Source organism: Passer domesticus, chromosome 4, assembly GCF_036417665.1.
Source record: "Passer domesticus isolate bPasDom1 chromosome 4, bPasDom1.hap1, whole genome shotgun sequence".
NCBI lineage: Eukaryota > Metazoa > Chordata > Aves > Passeriformes > Passeridae > Passer > Passer domesticus.
The window spans coordinates 69,939,274-69,966,991 of record NC_087477.1 but is presented as its reverse complement, the minus strand read 5'-3'; the positions used below and the strand labels follow the sequence as shown (position 1 = coordinate 69,966,991).

The 27,718-nt window shown below is 39.7% G+C and overlaps 1 protein-coding gene across 6 annotated transcripts in view; it reads right to left on the bottom strand.

Annotated features, from left to right (window-relative positions):
- The window catches only part of RAB28 (RAB28, member RAS oncogene family), a 60,757-nt gene extending 47,098 nt beyond the window's left edge, over positions 1 to 13,659 (bottom strand). For 2 of the 6 annotated variants that reach the window (XR_010361473.1, XR_010361474.1), the window contains exons 1-3: positions 13,312 to 13,652; positions 6,853 to 6,949; positions 1,667 to 1,755 (exon numbers count right to left, since the gene is read on the bottom strand). Coding sequence is in view for 3 of the 6 variants with exons in the window: in XM_064418634.1 (XP_064274704.1) it covers positions 1,667 to 1,755; positions 6,853 to 6,949; positions 13,312 to 13,389 (264 nt within the window). In the remaining 3 variants the exon portion in view is untranslated. Of the gene's footprint in view, positions 1 to 1,666; positions 1,756 to 6,852; positions 6,950 to 13,311 lie in introns of all 6 variants that reach the window. The other 4 variants (XR_010361472.1, XM_064418634.1, XM_064418633.1 and 1 more) reach the window with 4 other exon arrangements.
- Positions 13,660 to 27,718: the final 14,059 nt, after the last annotated feature.

The following is a 27,718-nucleotide window of genomic DNA, read 5'->3' as shown; positions in this document are numbered from 1 at the left end:
CAGACAACAACCAAGTTTGCTGTGCACATTTTAGCTTTACAAACTCCATGCTACCTCTTCCCAGTTACTTTCTTGATGTTTTGTTGTCCATTCACAGGAATTTTTATCCACATTTAAAAGTATTTACCTTTATAAATACTCCTACCTGATCTACTTTGCTTTTCCTCTTTTTCTTATAAAAAGGTACAGATGTTCAACATGAAATCAGCTTATGCCTAGAAATAAGCTGAAAGCAAACTATTCAAACTACTCATGTCATTTCATGAATAGATGAAAATGGAGACAAATTTTTGCATCTTTAACAGACACTGTTACAAAGCTAATAGAGAAGTGTGTTAGAATTCAACTTTCATGATAAGAAGCCTCTTATAGACAGTGGCAATACATGCCAACACTGTGAGAGAAAAATCACTAGTCCATTAAAAAAATTGGGTTAAAATGAGGACTGGAGGAAGATTAAAGACAAAGAGGTTGGACATAGGGTTTTTTGGTTAATGTGTTCTGAATGACAAAAAAAATCAAACTTTAGTCTTATTGATGTCAATTGCTTATACACTTTTGGGCACTGGTATTAACTCTTTGACCTGCTATTTTTGGTAAGAAACTCCTAAGTTTATCACCAAATTCAATACAGACAAAGCTAATAGCCTTTTATTTCCTTCATTAAATTTACTTTGGACATATGGCAACAATTTGTGATTAATCAAATTCCCTCTGTCAAGGAAGCCACTTTCTCCTATTGCTTTCTAGGTCTGTAACAGGTTAGCAAATCAGGTTTTATTAAAAAAAAAGAATATCCTATAAACAGATGCAACAGCTAAAAACATTGACTTTTTTTTAAAAGTGACAAAATGTTACATGGACAAGTCTGTCTTTATTCAATTAACTAATAAATCCCAATCTGTTTCATTAGCCATTCCTGTGTTGTATAACATTATCTAACAGCACATGTTATGTCTATTGGTCTCATTACAAATTCCAAATTAAGGAACAAAGCACATTTTAGGATCACTCATGCTAAGAAGTTTGGCATTTATACTACATCCTCCTAAATCATCTCATGACTCAAGATGCAGTTATAATACTTAGTTCTTAATCCTACCATCCACTTCAAATTGCTTAGTTAACCTAAAGATAAACTTAATTTTCATTGGACAGGAGTTCTGCAAAAATATTTAGCTACCTGGTTGTCTCCTTTTGTTTGCCCTCTTATAACCCCAGTTGCATGTATGAGTTTAATGGTGTAGGATTGCTCTTAATTTCCTCCTTCTACCTTTTCCCCCCAGGAGGCAGCTGTTCTGAAAGCAGCCACTCTATGTACCATGTGGATATCCAAATAGCCTTTACTATTTATTGTGATTGCTTTTCTTAACTCAAGACACAAAGCCTGGAAACAACCATCTGTTCTTGGGAGTTATTCAGTTCTATAAATGCACGCACTTGCTTTGCTTTTTATGTCAGCTCTAAAAAATTAGCTACACACCAAAATTAAAGTAGCATATTAATATGAATTAGATTGAACAGACATTCAATGTTTTTGAGATTCATGAATCAATCAACTAAAAGCTATATATAATTTATGTACATATGTATAATTTTAAGAACAAAGTTTCAATTAATTTTATGTCATTGCTATAAGATATAATTATCAGTATTTATACTGTACCTGAGCTCCATAAATATATTTATCCAGCATTTTGCCTCCTATTGTTTGTCCCCCTACATCCCACACTTGAAGAGTAACATTCAGATTTCCTAGAAAAAAAATTATACAGATATTGTATAACCTGGAAAATTTAGATACAAATATATTCAACAATAGCTTTTAACAAGTATACAAGAAACAGGAACTAAATTTTGAAACAAAAATTATTGTATCATCTGGTAAAAAAGTCATTTGTGTCCAGCTAAGTCATTAAGATACAGTAAAACTATAGCTAGTTATTAACATATCCAGTATTAATACAAAATAATTAGAATTGCATAAAGTATAACACTCCTGAATAGAAATTATATAACATATTGCACGGAAAAAACATATAAAACTGCATGAAGAATGTTCTATAGCATGGTACTTGGAACTGAAAGGTAACACTAATTAATGCCAACTTATCCATATTATTTCATGCTGCATGTCCCTTCCTCACCCCCTCTCCAAATATTCCTTACAAATCAAGAAGTGAGGAAAATCTTCATGATAACTTCATTTTGGTAGTGATGCTGATAGCAGTATACAGTCACAGAATTGTAAAAAAAATAGAAAATGTAAAATTGTAAAAAAATGGAAATGCTGACACACATCTAAGTTGAGGATGCAAACTGCGATTACTTCCTCCACTCACTACCTTAAGGCATGAAGCTAAACTGAACATGATTTACATAGTCTCATCTGCAAATAATCTACACCAAGAATAGACCCTCCTTTCTACTCTAAACCATTTTTAAGCTATGTTGAAACTGTTAACAGTTGTTTGGGGTTTTTTTAATTAACAAAAAAAAATCAGTGTAAATGCAGAATATTTAACATCCTACAAATCATACAAATCTGCAATACAACTCAGCAACTCACAAATCAAAAACATACACAGAAAGGTACGGTACCATATACATACAAATATATTGAAGTATATTTTCTCACATTTTGCGTGGTAAGGACTGTTTTCAGAACTGTACTGATTAGCCAGGAGGACCAAACTATAACAGAGTAAAGACTGACTAATTTTTCACATGACACTTACATGTAAATACAAATTCTACATACTCACAACTAATCAAAACCGCCCATTAATTTTACTTCTCAATTAAAAAAATGCAACAAATTTCACATCACAACAATTGCAAATCAAGTGAAAATGAATACATTATTTTGGCTTGCTAAGAAAGATATAATCTTAATTCAACTATTTTATGTAGTTGACAATCTGATTTTACCCCACATGACCCATTCAGCTGTAAATTTGTAAGTGACACACTGGCATTGGTTACACAAGGGAGTGTGCTCCATGGAAATGTATCACTGTACTAGGTGAAAATAACAGCAAATTGTAGCTATAGAGCTGAATATATACTACCAGTGATATTACATGTACCACATTATATTTTTATAATGCATCTTGCTTTAATCTGGTTAAAAGAGCAGATTCCCAAAACTACTACCTTGGTCTCAAAAATACAGAGATGAATGTGAAACTGCTATTAAGCTACTCTGAGTTTTACGTAATGCAAGAGAATTTCTACATGGAGCTTAGAAAACACATCATTAACGCCCAAATTCAATCAAGGCAACCTTTTATAATCAACAAAACGCTTAGTTTTGATGGTTCATATACTATGTATTATAAATTAATTATTTCAGAAGCTTAGGACATAAAAAATCACAAACAATGCAGGAAAGTCTTCCATAAAGCATCTGGCATGGATAAACTAGTGCATCCTCAGTCTGAAAAGGCTATACCTCCTCAGTGGGTAAGCAAACTATGCAGGCTCAAAGGCTCACCATGCTGCAGTATTCTACCCCTACATATTCTGCTGGAAAGTCACTGTGTCATTCACGACAGCTATTTTGGAAAAAAAAAAAAAAAACCTTTATAAATATTAGCACTTTCAGTAATTTTCAGATGCCTAATTTTGTGCTCAAGTGCTCTTAAAAGTTTCAACTTCATTTTTCATCCTAAGGAAATAATTATGCATAGCATTCTGGCCTTAGTATCTGGATAACTGCATGGAGTGACCTTAGAAATTTTCAAGTTAAATTTAATAGTCTAACTGTGACTGTCCAACTAGAAAAAAATCTCCTATTACAAATTATTTACTCTGCTTCATTTAATGATAGAAAAAAGAAATGGGGAGGAAAAAAGAGATTTGTATGTTCATTTAATGTGAACTCCTTCTTAATTAAGACTTCGCTAACTATGAAATTCACATTGATCATCTCTTGTGCAAAATGCTTCATTTTCCCTCTTTTTCAGTTAGGTTTTGTAATATCTGCCTTGTGCTCAGATTGATGCTGGGGAAGAAAAATGGATATTAGCATTATTCTGACAAAAGGAAAAACTGCAGGCAATTTACCTAGCAAGTATTTAATTAACAACTGAGATAGTAGCCCACAAAGTTTTCTGAAAAAAGTTTGAAATCTTTTATTTTTTCAATTTAACAGGAACATGAAAACTAGAGACTTAACAACAAAACAAAAAGAAACTGTGCATAATAAGACAATTCTTAGAAACAGTCTTAACACTCCAATAAAAATAACAGAAGAATCCCATCAAAATAACACGTAATACGCTATTAAGAAAAAAAAATCCCCAGCACTTCTTTAGTCTGTAGAAAATGCACACAAGTGCAAAGCTGAAACACGCAGCACAGGGCAGGTGTGCAGATTGCTGCTGGCATGGACTGAAGCCACTAAAAGTCATTACACCAATGACTTTTAAAAAAATCCTTTTAACAGGAGAATCCTGTTTACTGAGCTGCACCCCCAACCCCCCAAAAAGTATACAACTATAGCTCTTAAGAGTCTCTGTCAGCAGACCCTCTGACTAACAGATATAGTATTTAAGCACTAAAACCTACACCACGATTGCACCCAGACTATACAAGATTCTGCATCAATAAATATAATGAAACTGACTAGCACTTTAAAAAAAAGTATTTTGAACAAACTGCATGAAGTGAATTTGTCATGTTGAACACTAGACATATGTTGAACAACACTGAACATATTCAAAATTTATCAAAGTATTTCTGATTTGTATTAAATTGTACTGTTTTACCACGCAAAATATTTACTATTTTCACTGACAAACTGCATTAGTTACTAAAACAACTGGAGACAAATGCCACTTTTATCTTAAAAAATAATTTAAAAGAAAACAAAAAAAAACCCCAGAAAAATGGTATTTTATTTTGTAAGTTATAATATATTTCAATGAAGCCAAATGCAAACAGCTGTGCAATTCTAGAAATCTAATTTTAATTTCTGGAATCTTTGCTTACATTGAAGAAGAAAAAAATCAACTACTGAACCATAATTGTTCATCAGTTCTCCCACTGAATAAGAGAAATTGAGTCTTTTTTCCTACTGCTACACATAATTTCTGTGCAGTGGTATCAATTAACCTGTCAAATAAACATAGCAGCTCTGCAAACCCAGAACTAATCAAAAAATTAGAAAAATCCACTTACTAAAGTAATGCTTCCTATTCCAGTGTTTAGAAATGTTATCTCCCTCCCTCTCACTCCCCACAATTAATCCAGTTTACCTATGAAACAGAGAGCCACATATACCTAAACACATACACAGGTATAGGCAAAACCAGAGTGACAACCTACAGAAAAATGTTTCTTCCTGAATATGAATACAAATGCTACTGTTTTGAGGAAAACAGATGTACAGATTTTTTGGTGCTATTTTTACCCGCATTCTGATTTTATTACAAAATAAACTATGAATGAATGAAATTCACACACAATATAAACTATGAACAAAAATGAATGAAGCAAATTGATAATTTTCCAAATTTTCTACTCAACAAGGATATTTAGAATCCCAGTAATGTACTAATAGTTTCTTTATGCTTAACAGCTGGAAAAAAAACTTGCAAAATACAAGTTCTCAGCATGCACACTGCATGATTTGTGTACACATTCCACTTGCAAGTACTGCTGTTAAGTATAATACACACTGGTATTTTTAGAGGAGTGAGCACGACAAAAAAAAATTATTCTGTTGATTTTATGGAGAAATAAGCACTGGGATTTGGTACTTTATCATTCACCAGATACTAAAAAGTACAGCAAAATGGCCAAACCAAAATAGTGAACATAGGGGTAGTCTGAAAAGATTATTCTGTTTCACTTAAGAAAATATATAAATATAATCAAGAAATTATTTGCAATATAATTTTTTTAAAAAGAAGTTCAAGAACTGTATGCATTTTCTTATAACTTCAGGTTACAGATAAAATGCTTACTTTCTGGGTTTGCTTCCCTTCTCACCCTTCACAAGGAGAAGACAGAACTTGCATCAACTTTATCAAATCTCACTACAGCTCTTAATAATTACATTAACTTTTTCTAACTTCTGATTTCTGAATCCAGAAGTAAATGTTTTTAATTAAATACTTGCATACTTAGAATATGAGCACACACAAATCAGTGAGAAGACATATTTTAAACCCCAATTGTTCAGAGACAAACTTAACCAGCAATTACTATTTTTTAATTATTTCTTTGCATTTTCCATGCAATGTGCTGCAACTGGCATCTAAATAGTTTCTTTGCCGTCGTGAAGAGAAACATCTTGAATGCTCAAACTGTATTTTTATGAGTGCCGAGGGACCCTAAATTTTAGTGGTCTATTAAATGTCAGCAATTTCATGCTGCCTTGCATAAAACAGCATTCACATATTAGAGCACTGCAAGTCCATAGCTGCATTATGCTTCTCCCACACAACTCAAATATGAGTTGTGTATTTCATTTTAAAAAATATGTATTTCTTTCAAAACACATATACTTTTTCAATTAATATGTTTAAAGTTCCATTTCATTGTTGTGTGTTACACTATCCACATGGAAAGTGAGTGCACTCAAGCAGGGATTATAAAATTCATCACTATAGATAGCATTCCTTTTACTTGAATTCAGTGTTTTACTTAGAGATCTAAGTTGCAAATGCATAACTCTATGACACCTGGCAAGAAAGTATGAACAAAATATTCTCCAAACAACCTAATTTACTTTGCCATAAAAATCACTGCCCTAAGCTTACTTAGTACACATTACTCTGAAGAATGTGTTTCTGCAAGTCCTGCTGCCACCCAATCTTCCAGTGTTAATTTTTATTCTCTTACCTGGCAATAATATCCTTTTCAAGAAGAAGTCCAGTCCTAAGGTTTGTTTGTATTGTTTTCCAAACGTCTCTTGAGCAAAACGTGTAGCTAAGGATGTCTAAAACAGAACAGTATCAAATTAAGTTGTCATTTTTAACAGCAACAAACTTTATGTTAACCCAGAAGTATGAAATACAGTTAAGCACTTTTGAAATCAATGAATGCTAACAGTGTTCATGGATTTGGATTGACAAGCACTCCAGTCAGTTTCAACATAATAACAAGGAGGTGGCAAAAGCTACTAATTTATGCAAAAAGAAGCAAGGTGCATATTTGCATTGATTTCAAAAATACTCTAACAGTCCTATTACAAAATATTGTGCAGATTTGAAGGAGGTATCATTAGTATGCTCAAACTGACAAAATCCAGGTGACACCATCTGTACCTGAAGATGTTAGTATTTTTAAAAAGCATTCATTTCCAAAACAAGGGTCCTGCCCTGGTAAGGAACACCATGATCCCAGACCAATTTCTGGGAGAGAATAGAGACCTGCACAGTGCAGAATCCCACAGGGGCTCCTAAGTGAGGCAAGATTTCTGCCACTGTACATCAGCTTCAGGATCAGGGATTATAGGAACTCTAAAATGGGAAGAGTCCTTTCTTGCACATAGGAAAAAAAGTTAAACTCATATTAAGAATGCACATTTATAGAATCATTCCTTTCAGCAGAAATTTGAAAATTTATTTCTTCAGTTGGTATTCTGTGGATTTATGAAAGCAAGCTTTTCACTGTTAACCTTATAATAAGCTTTTACTATATACAGCTGAAAGGATATAGAACTAACCTAGGCAAACTACTGAAGCAAGGCACTCACATTCTGTCAGTAGCAATTTAGTGTCTCCATTCAAGACAAAAAAAAAAGAGGTAGGGGTAGAAAGGGAAATAAATAAAGAAAGAAGGCCCACAAAAAAAAGTAAAGGAGCAAATAGCGATACAATCATAAACAATTCAAAAGTTTGTATTGTGAAAAAATAATACTAAGTATTAAAAAATATAAAATACAACCAACATCAAATTAGTGTACACTTAAAAATCTCTTGTTGACATGACATTTGTAAACAAAAATACAAATTAACAACAGAAAAAAATATTCAAAATATTTATTTACCTATATAGAGACGAAAAAATACTGGGAGGCTCACAAAACCCTTACACTGTCTGAGAAAACTTAAAACAGGCCAGAAGATTTTTCTTGCCAGTTTTCCATTCATCAAGCCATGAAGAGATAAGCCACACAATTGTTATCAGAAATTGCTGTTAAGAGCACATTTAATAAAAAAATGCAATAGCAAAATGATGCCAATAGTTCTGAAATATGATAGGCAAGGCCCATGAATACAAGGTTATAACAAAGACCTAAATTAGCATAATGGCAAATGAACACAGAAAAACAACCCCTTTATTGCATTAAAACATGATCACTAGAGCTCCAGCATTAACACTCTGGTATGAATAGGAAATATTTATTCAACTATTAGATTTCTTATTAAGTAAATAAAACAAGATTTATTGTTTTCATGTTTCTATATCATATTTATATTCCTATCACTGTCACATATATAATGAATGATATTTTCATATCAGAAGATATGTTTAGGAAACAATTCAGTAAGTCAGTGTTAGCCTATGGCAACATTTTCATTAACTTCATTGAACACAAGCCTCAAGAGGATTAAAAATAAAAATTAAAAAAAATAAAAGGGGGAAAAAAGCAAGTAAACTAGAAATTGCATGAATACACTTATATATTTATATTCCTGTGGAAAGGGGAAAGACCAGAGAGGATGAATCGAGAGAAGATTCTTCTGCCTTCAGCTATGTGAGAGTAATACTAACAACACACAAAACACACACAAAATAAAATTCAATGCAGATTCAGACTACAGTATTGAAAGAGTCAGTAGAACTGATTCATTTAATCCCAACAGCACAGCAAGATTACAATGACATCTTTAATTTGTCATGACCTTAAAGAGGTAGATGAGAATAGGACAACTGCAGGAATACACCATTTAGTCTTCTTGAAATTTTCCTTTTTAGAAAAGTAACTGGTGCCTAGAGTACTGATTCAAGTATCATCTGACTCTATCATAGTATTCTATATTCTCCAACATACTAATTTAGATCCTCATTAAATAAGTAACCACTCCCTTCTTGTTTTAAAGGCTCAGTAAATATTAGCTTATCATTCTGTGGCACTCAATATTCCCTGAGGACTTCTAGGGCTGTTAGTAAAAAGAAACAACACACATTCAATTAACAGCCAACCTATAAGAGCAACAAGTAATCAACAGCATGGCAAAGTCCTCTTAAACAGTTTTTCTCCACTGTGCTCTTGAATGCAAAGGAATTTATACCACAAAATCATTGACTAACTCCTTCTTAAATTTTTTCCCAATAAATGTTAGAGCTCAAGGAAGGTGTTGGATTACCAGTATAGGGTCCTCTCTTTATTCACAAAACAAGCATTTATCCACAAAATACTAAGAGCAACAGTTCAAACTTCTTTACAACAATAAACAAAGAAGTTATGTCAATGCATATGCAAGTGTCTCTACAATGCAAATACTCCCTCCAAATCCCAGAAGTGTTCACTGCCATGCTTGCCAGAAAAGATTTTGCTCAAGTTTTACCTGAGGATATGTTGAATACAATCTATATAAGAATCAATGGAAGTTAAATAATGGTTCAGTAGAACTGTAGCTGTAAAAATAAATCAGTAGTCAGTGTCCATTTTTTAGAAACGTTGCATTCCATACAACTCCACCCCTTAATGTCAGGGTCGGGAAACAGCACGATAGCATGAAGGCCTTTGTTCCTTTGCAGACAAACAGGCCATCAGCTTGCATAGCAGAATTTCCAGCAAAAATTCCATCAGTTTGGAAGGCTCACACACCTGACTTAAATACTTCAAAGTGAATGTCAACATCTTATTCTAAATATCAATACTCTATTGAAGGGTGGGGTTAAAAAATCCTGTTAAAAACAAGAAAATGTCTTTGGGCTCTAATATACAGCAACCAATATAGAAATTAAAAAAAAAAAAAGTACAGTATTCTAAGTTCAAAATACACTAGGATATTTGGGAAGTTTTGGTTTTTTTTTTAAATAAGATGAAATTTAACCTTACATAAAAGGCATGACAGTTCCTTGCTTCTATTTTTCAATGTCAATAATTCAGTATAAACTGAATTTGACAGGCTGTTACTGAAGATCTACATAATGAATAAAGAGGGGGGGAAAAAGCAAAGAATATCTATGAAATAAACTAAAAAGTAATTAAATTGGAAGTCAAACAGAACAAGCAATGATAGCCAGCTCTGACAATGACTACTCATCAGGGTAACCAAAAACTTGAAGGGAAAATCCCACCAATGACAACTCTTTGAGTAAAGTCCTATAGAATGACGTTTTGAGAAAGAAGTGCCAAAGTGTAGTATCAGAGTTGTAAGAAAGAAAACTAAGCCCAAAATTCAATTAGATGCAAGCACGTACTTCTGAAGCCACGGATTTCCATTCACACACGAACTTCAGCCACAAATTGAAAATCTACAAAAACCACATCCTTTCTCTCACTCCATTCTGAAACATCAATGCCATCATCCAAGCACAGCTACACTCATCCCTCAGCCATGTCCTATCTTATTGGCAACATCAGCAAATCATAATATTCTATCTCCAATCAGCATCCTTGTATATTTCAGTCTTAAACCAATCTGTGCAGAAAAAGAGTAGAAATATCTGGCTCCTATCACTTTTTTTCAGTCCATACTAGTAATGTTGGTTTATTTTAATGTAAAATCATTTTGGCCCAGGAAGAGTGGGTTGAATTAAAACCTAGACACGTAAGGCTGCTGTGTGTATATATGTCCTTCCTACATTAAAAATCCAAAAGCCAACTGCTATTAATAATTGCTGGATTTTTTTCACCTCACATTGTTCCCACTTCTGAGTGCTTTTTAGATTGTTTTCCTAGTTTGACTAGTTCATTAAAATCATCCTCTATTATCTTCTGACTAACCTGTCTTGCTTCCCTCAATTTTGCTTTTCCACAGTTCACCATTACCTTACCATCTGTATTTTCCCCTAGGAGTTTTACAGATGCTACTCTGTCTCACTTCCCTTATGCCTTTTTCCACTTTTACTCTCCTCTACTTGTGTTTGCTCCAGCAGCGCTTATTGCTATCCTTAAAATTCTAAGTATCCAATTATCAATTCAACCACCTCAAAAGAAATTAATAGAAGCACAGCACGCCTCCCTTGCCTCATGGATAGAGCAATTCCTAGCTAGTGTAAGTACAAACACTACCTTTAGCTTGAACTGATTTGTTTTTAAGCTGCTACCAATCCTTGCACAGAACCCGAGTCACATTGCTTCCAAGCAATGAGTGAGGAAAAACAGCAAGTTTCCACCTGACCCACAACAACAATTTTTTGTTGTTGTTGTTGTTTTGGAAAAAAAGGAGTGAAAGAGGCTAAATGTGAACACCTCACACTAAACACAAGAGACAGTATTTCAGATATATCCCATCATTTTCTACACACTCCTGTCTCATGATCCCAGAGTGGCAGGAAGAGACCTTGCGCAGTAAAAGAGAGATAAGTATGCATGTGTGTAAAGACCAGCTGTGAACCAGATGTGAGAGCCAGGCAATTTAGAGTTGAAAACACAGACATACACAGGTTTCAACAAGTAAGCGGAACGAGCAGACAACAAAAGAGAGGAACCTCAACAATTTAGTCTTCTGAGGTAAAAAATAGTAGTAGGTACATTTTATCCTTCCATTCCATGACCCAATTGCTTCTTTATTTTTACAAGACCTTACAATAAATCTGTGAGTGCTGCCAGGCCATTGGGATGGTGGGAAGGAGCCTCTATTACAGCATCATCTAGGGGGGACGGGAGGAAAAGCAGCCCACCAGAGTATTGCTGCTGCTCGTGCCCAAGAACCTGCCGTGGAAGCGTGAGATTCCCAGAATTAGCAGGAGATGCAGTGAGCGGCAGCTCTTGTGAAAGAGGCAGGAACCAACAGGAATATACATCAAAACTCAAGAATGCTTGAAAATCCATGCTTGGCGAGAGGTCTTGCCACAAGCTGCTCAACAGCAGCAGTGAAAGGATTCTTCAGTTTGAATGGAAAACTCCTGGGAAATGCTACCCATGAAGCAGCACTTCAGCTGTCAGTGCTGTGCATTTATTATGCTCTCATCACACAGCTGGTTGGAATTGCCCATCTACTGACTCAGATGAACACAATACCACTTCAGACTGGGTTTAGAATCACTGGAGACAAAAAAAATGTTTTGTTTCTTTCTAGAGCTCTGAATAAGTAAGTGAGCAAAACCACATGTACTTTCACTTAGAGCTCATTCCTTAAGGCAGTTCATTTAAACCAGCTCTACGAACATTTCCACTTTTCATCTGAACTGTAAAGCAAGCAGAATTTGTTCTCCTTGTAGTTTCAAAAGTTAACAACAGAGGAAAGAACTGTATACTTCAATAATACAATAAATTTACTATTTTCAGGTGTATCTCACAAAATTATTCAGGCTACATATGACTATATGTTTAAGGGAATATTTTAAATGGTTATTTTAAAATAACTATTTTAAATGGTTAAGAAAGTGGCCTTTCTTTTGCATTCTTTTGCCTCTCCTTGTCAAAATTTCTCTTTTACAAAGAGAAATTTGTTGGATTCTTGTTTGATTGTTTCGATTATTGTTGATAAATAAACTTTTATACACAAGATTTCATTATGGTGGTTACAGATAGGGGGGGAAGAAATCCCAGAAACATAAAAGCTACAAACGAAAACTAAACAGACCCAGCAGTGCCTTTCCAAACTCTGGAACAGTAACTCCACTAGATGCCAACTGCTCTATCCAGCTCGGGAGGTTGGTAGCTCTGTATCCGAAACGAAGGGCGTCTGCAGACCCAGCTAAGGACCTTCCCTGCTCCTCCCTTTGCAGGGGAGCCGCGAGCCCTCGTGCTCGGCCCCTATCCCAGCCCTCCACGCCCGGAGCACTGCAGGCACGGGGAAGGGCTTGGGGCTGCTCCAGCCGAGCAGCTCCTGCCTGCAGGGCGCGACCGGCAGCGCACGGGGATCGCCGGGAAACTCCGTCACACAACGCGAATCACGGTGCTCGCCGCTCCTCTGCCTACGGCTCAAGAGAAGTGGATTACAGCCGGGTACGTCTCTGTTGGCGATGCCTGCTGGGGTGCGGAGCCCCGCCAGGAGGGCTGGCTGCCGGGCACGGCGCGGATCCCGCGCGGGGCCTGGAACCGAGGGGAGAGCCAGCCAGCTATCGCTATCCGCCCCTCAGCAGCAGAGCCGGGGCAGCGTGAGAGGGAGGGCCGCGAAGGGACTCGGGGCACCGAGGCGAGGGAGAGGAGCTGGCGGCGGGGCCGGCACTGACCTTGCCAGTGGTGCCGTCGCCCAGCACCACCAGCTTGAGCTGGCGGTCCGGACTCTCCTCCTCCTCCGAGTCCGACATGATCTCTGCGGCACCAGCGAGAGAGAGGCTGAGAGCAGCCGGGAGGAGCGGGGTGCAGGAGCGAGGACGTGACAGAGAGAAGAGCGAGCGCCGCGCTCACGAAGCCGGCAGCAACGGTGCAGCGACCACCGCCATCTTCCTTCGGCGCGCCCTCCGTCGCTAGGGTCCGCGCGGGGCGAAACCACCGACAGCGCTGAGGGAAGGGGGGAAACGGTAAATTGAGGGAGGAGCTACACCAACAAGCCCAGTTGCTGCTTCGGGACACACCCACTTCTTCCCCCACAGGATCGGGAGATGGTTCAGCCCGGCTGTCGGCCGCACGCCGCGGTGGCTCGGGCCCCGCAGTGACGCCGTGCGCGGTAACCAAGCAACGGGGGGCGGGGAGGGGGCGGGGCTACGGTCCGGCCGCCCCCGCTGAGGGACGGGGCCGGCCCGTGTGGGGCTGGCCGGGGAGGCGGCGGGCTTTGCTGTGGCAGCTGAATAAATGGCTATGGCAGGCGAATCATCGTCACTGCATGGTTTGCGTTGGAAGGGACCTTAAACACCATCTCATTCCAACACCCCTGCCATGGGCAGGGTACTTTCTCTGGACCCGGTTGCTCAGAGCCCCGTCCAGCCTGGCCGGGAGCACAGCCGGGGATGGGGCAGCCGCAGCTTCTCTGGGCAGCCCGTGCCAGGGCCTCACCGCCCTCACAGTGAACAACTTCTTCTTGATTGATAATCTAACCCTGCACTCTCAGTTTAATTCCATTCCCCCTGTTCTATCCTTGCATGGAGGTGTATGAAGTCCCTTGGTGGCTCTCATCCCCCCTTTAGGGGGGTGCACAAAGGCCGGTACAGTAAGGTCACTGGAGCATATTCTGCAGACTGAGCAATCCCAGTCCTAGGGACTCCACCGCTTTCTTACACAGAAAGTGTTTCTGATTGCTTTTCTATCCATATAAGCAATCAGAAAACTTGTCGCTGAATTTTAGTCCATTACTTTATTACATATAAAATACATTACATAGCCAGGGACAACAGGCTAAAACCTCCTCTTTTGCATCATCCTTCCCTGAGTTTGAAAACGGCCACTGTCCCTTCAGCCTGTCATCTTTCCCATAGACTAAACAACTCCTCTTCAGTCAGTCTTTCCCTCGGTTGTCTTTTCTAGACATCTGATTATTCTCGTTGCTTTCCTTTGGCCCCTCTCCACTTTCTTGCAGTACTGTGCCAAAACCAGGATACAGTACTTCTGTTGAGGCCCTGGGAATACTGAGCAGAGTGGAAGTATTACTTCATGTGTCTTGCGTACGAGACTTCTGTTTGTATATCCCAGTATGATGTTTGTTTTCTTGACGGTATGACATTGCTGACTCATACGAATCCTGATTTACTAAAAGAGCCTCTGGATGCTCTCCTGTTATTGGGGTTTCATACATGTTGAAGTTTTATTTCTGTTTGACTGCAGTGCTTTCTGCTTTTCCCCATTGAATTTAATCCTGTTTCAGGCTACTTGCAGCATTTGTCAATAAAATTTTATTTATAATGTTGTCGTCCAAAATGCATGCCAACCATCTGAACTTGCTTATATCTGGAAGTCTAAGAACCACACGCTCTATTCAAAAGTCATTAATAACGATATCCAATAGTACCAAATTTCTTCGAGCCTCTATTTGACATATTTTTCCAGTATGAGTGACAACAATTCTTTGGGCATAGTTTTTATGACAGTTTGAACAGAGACAGCTGGAACTCTTTTAATAGATGTATTTTAATGGATTCAATAACAAGCTAAGAATTTTTAGAACAACTTGGTATAATGTCTGAATACGAAGACATTATACAACTTTGTATAATGTCTTCATAGTTAAAGGAAATATATGAAGTGAGTTGAAAAGCACTGGAATTAACAAACAGATCACTAGAGTAAAAAAAAAAAACATTTATAGCAGTATAGAAATAATTTGAAACTCTTATACATTTTTAAAATACTAAGAAGAAATCCTTGAGCAGTTACTTTGAATGGAGTTTCCACTGAAAAGTGCCTGGGTCACCAAGTGACACAGAAAATAAATATATATTGTTAAATAAATATATATTATTTGACATTATGTCTGTGTTTTGTAACTCTCCCTAAGTAGAATCATTGCAATTTCTGAATGAGTTTTTGGGAGACAGAGGTAGTAGAGTGTGACAGGACAGGCCAGAGATGTTTAGGAGAGGAGACAGGCAGCAGTGGAGGAGTCAGAGCTTATATGTAGGTAGGAAAGGAGGGCTGGAAAGGGAAATCTGTGGAATTTCTGAAGGTCAGAGACAAGAGTGGGAGATTTTAGTATTCACTCTTCACAGTCCACATTTTTATGCAACATCTTCATCCATCTCAAGAGACCGAGCCAGCTACCCAGCTCACCTCATTTGGGTGTAAAGGAACTTTCTTCCTGGCCTCTGTGAATTTTTATGTTGCTCTTGTTCCCTTCTTCACGTTTTCCCCTACAAACCTGGTTAAATTTTTTGGTGCAAGCCATTGATTTTCATTTCTGCTCATGTTCTGAGCTGGCAGTCAGAAATACTCTCTTTTTTCTCCTGTCATTTTGTTACAGTTTAATTAGAAAACTATTTTGGTAATCAGTTTCTGTTTGAAAAAATAGCACAGTTCCAGTTTTTGGTTCCTTTGCCTCCTTGTTCTTAAGTTACCCTGACTAAGTAATTGTGGCATGCACAGTCCACCATGTTTGCAAATGCAAACTACAAATGCAAACTAGACCTCTGAATATGGGAGGCTTTTTTTTTTATAATATAGTATTGCATTCCCTTAAGCATCTACATTGTGTTCCCTTATGCAAGTATCTACAAAACCACCAAAAATCGTTGCCTACATGGAAAATAGATGTATGCTTCTCCCAAGCTCTGAGAAAAGGTGTGAATCAAGCTGAATGGGGTGGAATCTGCAATGAGAGAAAAAGGAATAGCATGTGTGAGAGCCTTCAACCTTTTTGCCATCCTCTTCAAGAATGCAGGGTCATTAGCTACCAAGTCATCTGGGCTGTCCTTACAGCACTTGATGGAAACAACACACTTCTCAGAGTGATTGACATGAACTGTGTCCTCTGTTACCAATGCAAGACATTCTTTTAACATTTGTTCTGCTTTTTATTCCCATGCTTACACAACAATACTCATTCTCTTTTGAGTTTCATTCATACCAATTTTTCTGTTTCAAGTCTCTGTAGCTGGGATCTGCACACAGTCCTCTTCTTCAATGTGGAAATTGACGTTGCATTTGTTTGAATGAGGAAAGTGTCCTTGAAAAGAAAAGCAAAATTGTTGCCACAAAAATGGAATGTGCATTTAAAAAGAAAAAACACTTACTTCTATTATAATGTTGGGTTTGCCACTTATCTCTGGAACAGAGTAGAGAGCAGCTGTTGGTTTTAATTGCACTACAGATTTGCAAATAAAACCCAAATTGTTTCTACATCATCAGTATCATATCTAATGTCTTTACCAGACACTGTTTTCTTCTGCGCTGCTTGATGACTGTGCCTTGAGTGAAACTCAGTGATTAATGTGCCTGACTAGACAGACAACTGAGTGGAAATGGTAAATAATGACTTGTTTTTATACACATAAAAAACAGTTCCTACTCAAGTTGGAAATCCTTGCTTTTGGAAGGGCATTCTTCCATCTTGCTTCCTGCTAACCTAAGGTCACGTAAGGAGTAACTGTTTTTAATGCTGTTGACTGCAGTGATGTAAACGTCTCTGGCCCAGACGCTGCAGTGAACAAGACTTTCCACACAGGAATATGGTTAAGCTGAGGGCCGCAACTTTTATGAACTACATTGCCTAATAAAACAGAGAAGAACCACTAGCCAGCTGTTCCCCACAAACTACCCAGTAAAACAGGGCCAGTGAGGTTCACCAAGCACAAGACTGTGGAGGCCAAGCTAAATGTTTAAGAGAAAGCTGACCGCATCCTCCCTCTGGCAATAGTGACCATGGTATGTGGTCCCACTGAAACTGTCTCCTCCTACACTGACTCTGCTGGTGAGGGGAGAGAAGTGTCAGCAGTAGCTTTTTAATTTGTATAAGGCACTGCCTTTTTCCCTGTATTGTGGAAAGGGAAATAGCTCACTGACACCTGGCTAGTATTTAAGACATGAACAGTAATTCTAGCCACAGTTAACGTGAAAAACCCACATTGGAAACCTGCTCTCCAGTTGTGTGAATGGACAAACAAGTTGTCTTGTCTTTCCACTAGCTGAATTTACTAATAAAGCCACACCACATTTTCAGTGTGGTAAACACCTTTTCTCACTAAACCACACTATATAACTCAGAGTATAAAGTCCAGCAACAGCAAGGCTAACAACAACAGTTACAGAAAGAGAAGGGTCAAAAACACCTACAGAATAAGAACTATTTTTTAAATTAAGTACTTCTAACTTCTACTGAGATGGTCGTGCAAGTTTGGAATTTCCCACATGAACACAGAGGATCACTGGGAACACCTGTTTCTTGTCCCCAAACCACAATGCTTGTTGGAAAAATGGAGAAAGCTGTCTTTCTCAGAGTCTTGACCTGTTACCAGTTAAAAAAATAGCTTTTTATTTTTTTCCTTTTATAACAACATGGAAAATCTAGAATTATTTTCCAACCCATACTGCAGCTTTGGAAGGACCCACCTAAATCACTGGTGTCCTGTTGTTGAATTCCTGAAGGATACCATCAAGGTCCATCACAAGAGCAGGAAAGCCTTCGCTCTCACCACTCTTCTTGGAAGTTTGTTCTAAGGCCTGGTGGTTTCACTCCATTGTATGGGTTTGCCCTTCCAGTTCTTCCCTGTCCTGCTGATGGTGGAGTGTGCAAGCAGCTGCGTGGGGCTTGGTTTGCAGCTGGGGTGAACCACAACATCCCACCTGATAGAGAAGCTTCCACCCAATCACTTGGTCTCTCTCCCTCAGCAGGAGCAGGGAGAGAATCAGAAGGAGAAAAGCAAGAGAATATTGAGATGATCACAGTTTAATAACTGAAAAAAAGCTACACACACAAGCAAAATTTTTTAAGGAAATTAATTCTCTATTTCTCATCAGCAGGCAGATGTTTAGATGCTTCCTGGAGGGCAGAGCCTCAGCATGCCTATTTGGGAAGTACAATAATCTCAAATGTCCATTCTCCCTTTCCCCCAGCTTTTTTTTACTGTGCATTTGCTTTTTTCACACAGAAATCACATTTTCAGTAGATCTAGTAGCCATCTCGTTCTTCTCTTAAACCACAAGCTATTAAATCTCATCTTCTCTTGAATATTTAGTTACTAGCTTCCAAGTGTATGACTTTGCAGTCTATATCTGAATCTTATCCCCACATCAAGGGTTTTGGGCCACAGTTACTGAGTTCTTTTGGCCCAGTATCTTGAGCTTGCCAAAATCCTCTTACCAGTTAATCAGCCTGATCCTGATTTTTGTGGGCAGTTCTTTAAGAAATGCATTACACAATGTTGCACCTGAAACTTATTGCTCATGTGGCCCATCCCCTGCAACCTGATACTTCTTTCAGTTACATCCATCATAATTTTCTCTTTATCTAATTCTCCCATCTTCACCTTGTCTACTAATTTCCATTTTTCTGCCTCAATGTGTAGCTACTCTCTGTGAAAATCCACACAGAGAAATAAACCCAAAACCTAAAACACCTTTCTGTCACCCCTACCTTTTTCCCAGGCTCATCTTCACTCCCTGATTCTCCAGCTCCTTCCCCCAAGGGGTACAGGAGGATAAGGAATAGGGGCTATGGTCAGTTCATCACACATAGTCTCTCCCTCTCCTTCCTCTGCAGAGGAGGACTCCTCACACTCTTTCCCTGCTTCACCATGGGTTTCCCAAGGGTTCTCACAGCCTCCTTCAGGGACCTGCCTGTTCCAGCACAGAGTCTTCTAGGGGCTGGTGGTGGATCTCTGCTCCACCATGGAGCTCAACAGAGCACCTGCCTCCCCAAGGTCTGCACTACAGGCTGCAGGGGGATAAATCTCTGCTCCAGTGCCTGAAGCACCTCTTTCACCTTTTCCTCCACGGACCTTGGTGTCTGCATGTTTGTTCTTCTCATATATTCTCACTTCTCTCTTCAGATGCACTTGTGCAGGTTTTCCCTCTCTCCTTAACTCCTAGAGGTGCTGCCACTGTTGCTGTTGGCTTGACCTTGGCCACAGGCAGGTCCATCTTGGAGCCAGCTGGTATTGGCTCATGTTGAACATGATGGAAGCTTCTGGCAGCTTCTCATAGAAGCCACCCCCACCACCTGCTACCAAAACCTGGACACGCAAACCTAATACATTAGCATGTCTAAATTGCCCATGTCTAAAAAATCTTTCAGCAAATCAACTGTCACATTAATATGACATGTGAAATAAACCTGTGTTGCAATGTGTCCTATTTTTCACTTGCTAGAGGTCCTTATTAACATTCTTTTTCACTCTGAACTATGTGTCAAAAGAAATTCCTTGGAAATACATTAATTAAGGCTTTTATATAATCTATCAGTCTGTGAAGACTGTGTGAACAATTCAGAAGACAAACGCGATTTTCTGAATAAATTATTAATTGCAAATTATATTTAATATCATTTGATATTAATATGACAATGAATATATCCCTTGAAGCACTTTTATGATCAGCTTTCACAGCAATAATTATCCACTATTGATCATCATCCAAGGAACTGCACATACATGAGTTGAATGAATCTTGACATTGGAAACCCTCTGCAATCCCCTTTCTGCCAAGTCTATGCAACCTGTTCAAAGTCATATAAGTTGCTAGCCTCAATAGGGAAGAAAAGAGCTCCAGGTTTCCTACTTTGACCTCTCCAAATATACATTTATCTCCAACATTAAGCTGCAGATGTCACAGTCATGACAGTGCAGCTTTGTGTTCACTGCAGCACATGCCAGCCATGCCAGCCAAGTACAGAGTGCTCAAAGCTAATTAGCTCACCAGACTCCTGGACTTTATTATATTGGTTGCTGTAAAGCCTCTACTCCTCTGCTCCTTCACTGTGCAACCTCATCTATAAGTACTTGGCAGCTGGAAGGTACTGATGATCCAGTTGTCTGTCATATTGTATAAAATTGTCTTATTGTTCTTTGATTGTACCCCATAACTGTGGATTTTTTTTCTTTTTCCCTAGATTGAAATTTGCAGTTTTTAGGGAGCAAATATGATCTATTGGCTATGCCTGTGTATGTCACGTAGTGAACTGGCATCCTCATGTCTGACTACAGATTTTAGCTGCTGTGAATATTCAAGTAATGCAGTCAGGTGTATTGCTCAGTCTGGAGTTACTGGATGCACACTTTCCTGTGAAACTTTCATGGGAGAGGTGAAGTTTGCACTGACTGCAGACACCCAAGACTCATTTTCTTGAGAAAACAACTATTTCAGTCCAAGAGTAATTTGAAATATCTATGGAGTGTCGTTTAGTATCCTCCAACTCAGCTATATCCTGTTGTTATCCTTTGTATAAGATAGAGTACTCCGGAGGATGAACGCTAGCATTTCCTTCACAGACCCACCAGCCAGCCATCAGCTGTGCCATCTCATTGCCACGTCAGCAAATGAAGGCACAGCACTAACGACCGCAGTGTGCTTTGCCAGAAAATGGTCCCCATCTGAAATGTAATACCTTAATCAGCTTTGAAATGTCTTCTGTGCCCAACAGGCACGTGTGTCACTACCCACCGTGGCAGAGGGCTCCGACTGTGTTCAGGAGCCAGCAGCTGCAGCAGTTCAGGATGTCACATCCACACCTCTCCAAGGTTTGCTGCCACCGCTGGCAGCAATGAAAGTGCACCCACACCACAGCCTCACCTGAGCTCATCTTCTTCAGCAACCTAGGCCATGCCATGAGCACAAGTCTCTCCAGCTGCTTCAGCTGCTTTGACATCCAGCAAACCAGAGAGCTGGCATCCTGGCTGGGAACTGGCCTGTCATAGCTCTAATAAACATGCTTTCTTAGACATTATTTAATATCATTTAGCACAGTGAAGTTCACAGCTCAGTGTCAATATGTCTCAGCTGGAATCACAAAGAACTAATATTTCTGATAGTTTTTCTGTTTGTCTTTTTTATTGCACATGACAAACTAAAATCAGAACTATCCCTCAATTTTCCGTAAGGGACTTTAACCAGCAGAATTACATCTCTCAGATAACTAGTTTTCAAACCCCTACTTTGTATCAATTTTCTTCTGATGTGGTATCAAAAGTTGTGACTCACTCAAAGTTTTTCCTCAACGCGAGCTTATATGCTTCCAAATTCATTTCTTCCCAGGAAATTTTACATCTTCAGGGCAATTCTATTACTGCTGCCAAAACTGTAGGTGTTTCTGATGGAGATGAAGTGCTTTATGGCATGATTATCTCAGATCTAAGTCAAGCCAAACCATAGAGGTGTATTAGCAACGTGATAAATACAGAAAATACTAAGAAAGAGAGAGTTAGGAGAAGCACACCAGCAAAAGCTGGAAGAAAACCATGACAGAATTTTCATATGTAGTACTCTACTCAAGTAGACCAAGAAGAAACATTGCAATTAAGGTTTTGAGAGCATGCAATTATTACTAATGAAAGATTAGGTATTATTTTCTATTTCCTGAGAATTCCACCACCTACATTTTAAACATCTTATAATGGATCAGTTGTTTTTACTTTATTTTACTTAGGTAAAATTCTCGCCAGTTAATAACACACTCAAATTCATATTCAGTTTAACAATATATTCAATTAATTGACAGTTTACTCACATTATTGCATAGACTTAAAGGAATACTATAAAAATATCTAGACTGCTATGAGAATTGAGATTCAGACTTAAAATGAGATGGGATGTCTCTTTAATTCTTCTCATAATTCTACACAATTGGAAATGTTTGGAGTTATTTTCTATTCTTGTAAGTAGAATGCCATTTTTTTAAAGGAAATATGATATTTGAGTTGCTAGTGTTCCCTTTAAATGGACAAATGTACACCCACAGACACAGACACAGACAGTATGTATCTGTGACTGCTGGAGCACATAAAGTGAAGTGGCTGGATTTTAGATCCCTGCTGGCAAACACAAACTGTTGGATGCTGTGCAATTCTGTCACTTCACTTTGGTTCTTCGATGGCAGTTGTAATCTTCTGAAAAAAAAAAAAAAAATTGGTCTCATAAATTTCTGAGCTGTTTGGCCAAGTTCCTGCAATCCTTTGCCTATGCAAAACTGCCTGCTACTCCAGCTTTGTTATCCAGTAAAATATTACGAAAGTTCTCCACTGATCTCACTCTGTCGTGCAAGAACTTTTCCAAGACACTGCCTGCTAGATTTCAGCTTTAACTGGTAGGCGTTAGTATGTTTTCATTTTCCTGAATCAGGCAATGTCTGTCTCAAGAGCAAAACAAGGATCCTTGAGCCAGACTCTTGCACTGCACATGCAAAGACATTTTTTTGAGATCAAAGGGGAAAATCTGGCTGGTCTGAAGGGTGATATCACTGCTAATCCTGTTTTATTTTCTGCCTAGTGAGAATGAAGAGCAGAAAACTTTATACAATATACACTGTAAACATAAGAGAGGGCATGAGCCTGTCAGCCTATCATTGACACGAGACATGCAGACCTGGAGCCTGACAAGGATATTTTGTGAGCAAAGGCAATAATGAGGTTTTGAAAAGCACACATTTAAGAGTAATGGATGCTTTAGAGCTGTGCTCCTACAAGTTGTGATTTAAAAGGCTGGAGGCTTCAATTTGAACCACTAAAATTCAAAATGACAGAAACTTACAAAATTTTATTGCTCTGCATTTAATAAAATTTACATTTACAAGCTGTCAGTTTGAAATGCTGAATAACTCATAGTTTAGAACACTGAAAACCAGTTTGAATTACTCTTGCAATCCATTACTTCCTACTCACAGACTTTCTCAGATACTCAGAATAATCCATCCATCACACACTTTTCTTATCTCTCTTAATTAGTCTTTGGCCCCAAAAATATATTGGTTTTGAAGGAAGGTCAGGGAAAGAAATGCATCTTATTGCCATTAAAAAAACAAAACCACCTACCAAACCAAAACACCTAGGCATAATGAATGAAAAGCTCCCTTTCTGCTTGCTTAATGTGCTAATATAAGAACATTAAGGCCAATGTACCATCTACAGCTTGGTTGCTCTGGCTGTCTGGATTTTTTTGTTAATTTACAGACTCAATTATGTAGACTCTTAAATTCACAGCATTAGTGGGTGGGAAGGTAGATGGTTAATGAAAAAACACAGACTAGGAAACTTCTGTTTTATATGTACCTTGGGTAACGTTTTTAGAAGAACAAGGATCAAAGATTGTAATTTAAAGAAACTCTCAAGACAGGAATAAATGTACATGAATTTAAAGCACCCCTAAAAATTATGGGATGGCTAATATCCCCATGCTTCTGTGGTCTGTTCTAAAACAAAAATATTAAGCCAAATGTTTGGCTCTATATAATAAAAACAGATTATCTAATGGTTTCCAGTGGGAAATATGAGAAAGAGCATTCATAAAGACTCTGTAATAGTTATGAATTATAAAGACTTCCTCATTTTCAGTATGAACTGAGACCCCAATAGAAACTGTTAGATATTTATTCACATGCCCTCAAAGGGACTGTACATGGACATTTTTAATTAACATTATTTGCAACACCTTACTTAAGTTGTTCATTATGAATTTGACATGTTTTGAAGTCTGACCAGAAAGTTTTCATCACTTACTCTAATAACACCATTCTTACATTATTTTAATACTTTTAAAGGGCTACAGTGATTTGCAATCTATACTTATGTTAATGAAGAAAGAAAACAATGTTTAAGTAATCAAGATCATAACATTTAAAAAAGAAGTCAGGAAACTTAAAATAAACTTTGGCATGCCATTAGGCCTTCTCTGTAAGAAAAAACAAGTAAAAAATAAAGGTACAATTTGACAGCACTTTTGTATTTCCAGAGACGCCCCTTTTGTTGCCATTTCACTCCTCTCTTTTCAGCTGCCCAAATGTTTTGACATTTATTACTGGTTATAAAACCTGTATATCAACTTCACTTCACCTCCATCTGTCCTCACTGGCCTGATGTCTGTGCCTATCAGTTCAAATTATTAAGATACGGTAAAATGTCTTTGTTTTGCTCCATTTGAATGATTTTCCTTAGCTTTTCTCTTTCATGCAGTTTTAGCTACTGAAGCCAACACTGCATGGTGAGTCTGTGTAGATTTTTCTTAGGTTACAGCACTGGTAGCAAAGGCAGAAAATATGCAGTAAAATATTGACATGACCTTCATGTTTGTGTCTGCGCAGGATAAATAAATTCTACTACTTTCTTCCTAGAGATTGGTAAACATAACTAGAAGAAAAGAGACACTGAAGAGAGCTGAGAGTACCTGAGAGCTGTACCATGAGAGAGACAGAGATACGTGCTCATCTTCTGAAGGTGTCACAGGCTCAAATATGTTTAAACTTTGCTCCTTAGCTAGGAGCTAAAATGTTGACATTTAGCCTTTTAAATAAAACGGGCACTTGGCACCTTCCTTTGAGACCATGTGTTTAACTGGCTCAGCTACACCTTTTATGTTCGTAACTACACGTTTTCGTTGAAATTGGTTTCGTAAATAACAGCTGGAGCTGTAGAACACAAGATGGCAGTGTCAGACGCCACGTACCAGCAGGGGACTGTGGGACCGTCCAGCGGGATCTCCTGAGAGAGGAGACAAGCAAGAAGCGCTGAGGTCTTCGTCCTTTCTTTAATACCACTGTGGAACAATTGCTAGGAAGCCGGGAGACCTTTCCGTTCCAACAATACCTAGAAAATATTCTGCAGAAGGAATGAAGATACAGTATGCTCTGCAGAATAGGTTTTGCTCCACACAATTCACTGAGATCTCGAGGTCTAGGGTGGTGTCTTAAGACATAAAGTAATACTTATCTTACAAAGTTATCAAGGAAAAGGGACCTTCTGTCTCTGGAACATTGCTTTGCTTTCCTTATCCTAGCAGAGAATGAACATGCATGTTCTTTTTTTCCTCTCTTCCCCCCCCCCCCAAAAAAAAATTTATATATCACCATATATCACCAGTTGATACACAGAGTGAGAATATAATCTTTGTCAAAAACATATAGGAAAATTTATTTACTAGTTCTTGAATGCCGTGGTGTTTTTCCTGGTTTTAGGAAGTTCACTATAGTCGATGAGGCTGTGTATGTGAAGGTCGGGGTGGAGAAGCTGCGAACGTGATCTAAACCGTGGCAAAAGCTCCAGACCGAACCTGCCCGACATGGAGCTGAGTCCAGACGCCTGGCAGAAACTTTAGGGGAAAATAATTTGAAAGACCCTTTAATCAAACCTGTATGTCCACGGCGAGGAAAGGTCATTAGCAATTACTGTTCTGCTGAATTTGAGGGATTCTTACTGAGGCGTCCATGACTTCCTTAGCCCAGTCCCGTTCCCACCGAGGAACGTGGATCTGTTCCTTTGCATGCTGCAGCTGGGACCCCCAGTCCCAGCTCGGGATCTGGCGGTGTGTTTGGAAGGGCCGTTTCAGCCCAGCCTGCCTTGCCCAGGCGAGAAGCCCCGCTCCCGGCAGTCAGGCGGTACCTGCTGACACGCAGCTGCTCGGGTTTTTTAATGTGCACTGAGCTGGTGATTTTTTTTTTTTCCATCATCTTTACCTCAAATTCGGAAGCTGATAAATTACTTTGTTTAATTCTTGGGGAAAGTGCAATAACATCTCAGACATGCCGTGGAATTTTAACTGGAAATAAACCTTCTCATCAAAATACCTGCTCAGGAGCCGAGAAACCTCAGGCAGGCAATCCCTCTAGTCTTTATTTTAAAGTATATGGACGGCTAAATCCTTGCACTTGTTCGCTTAACCAGGCTGTGAGACTGCATTTCCTGCAGCTCAGCTGTCCAGAGCGGCGGTCGGTGTGTTTGCCCTTTGCGGGGACGTTTTGCTGCCGTGGAAGGTGCCGCAGGGCCGGGCCGGGTTCAGCACTTTCCCGGCGATGACAGTTCCCTCCCGCCGAGCCGAGCGCAGTCCTGCGGCTGCGGCCCTGCGGTGCCCCCGTCCGCATCCCTGCCTCGCCCGCCGCTCCTCTCGCCCCCGCGGAGAAACGAGTTCATGAGTGGGTTTTGTAGAAGCACTCGGGGAGAACAGCCTGGGGACTCATCTCGCCAGGGCTACTGCGAAGGCCCGGGTAATGCCCCGATGTGTGATTACCTTCACCCCGGTAATCTCCAGCCCCCCTGGAAACACGCGTGTCTGCGTGGCCCCGTCTGGGCTTCTCTGACACCCATCGGGCTGCGCCAGGGAGCACTGCAATGCGGAGCAGAGTAGCACAACATCAGGACCTGACCTTGCTCCCTCTCTGCCGTCCTTGCAACTATGACCGGGGTATCCACAGTCAGCTGTTCCTGATGAGGGGAATGTTTCATGTGACTCTTCTAACGTTAAAGCAGCAGAAATACCCCGGGTTTAAAAAGCAGACGCTGCCTGCCGCTCTGTAGAAACGTGGAGTTTCTGCCTTGCAGCACTTGGGCAGGAATGTTGTGCCATCGACATTGCGGTCGATGCGCACTGCGCTTCCGTCGTGCGGGGATTAAAGTCAAACGACGGCGGCTTCATTCGTTTATGCACAATAACAAAACCAAAACCAAACACAACTAAACAAACAAACAAAAACAAATAAAACCAAACAACCCCGAAGAAATCACCCAGGGTGAATCCTCACACTTCCTTTTCGCCAAACGAGACCAGTACAGGGGTGTATCTGTCGGCAGAGCCTGTGGGTTCCCCGGTGGCCGTGCCGTGCCGGGCGACTGGCGCTGGGGCTGGGGACGGAGACGCGGAGCTGCCGATTCTGCTTGCATTGCCTGCACCGGGTCCCACAGAGACACCTTACATCGTGTGCATCTAATTCTAGGGGCACTGCGGAGGAAAATACCCCAGGAAACGTGATGGGAGCAATGCAAAGGCACTGTTTGCAGCCGAACCTCCCCGTCACGGTTTGCTGTCTCTCCCACAGAGGACAGTTCAAGGCCGTGGGTCGTGGAAGATCGAAGCACAAACACGCGCGGGTTTCCCTGGCCGCGATGGTGATGGGAGCGGCGGGAAGGGGACAGCCCGCAGGGACGGCCCTGGCTGGCGGATCAAGCCGCTTTCCATCTGGGATTCCTCTGAGAGGTGTAAGCGCCTCGGGGCGAGCACAGCCCCGCTGCCCCGAAGGGCTCCGGGGCGGGGAGAGGCGAGGAGGGCCCGGCTGCTCCGCGCTGCGGCCCCGCCGGCCCG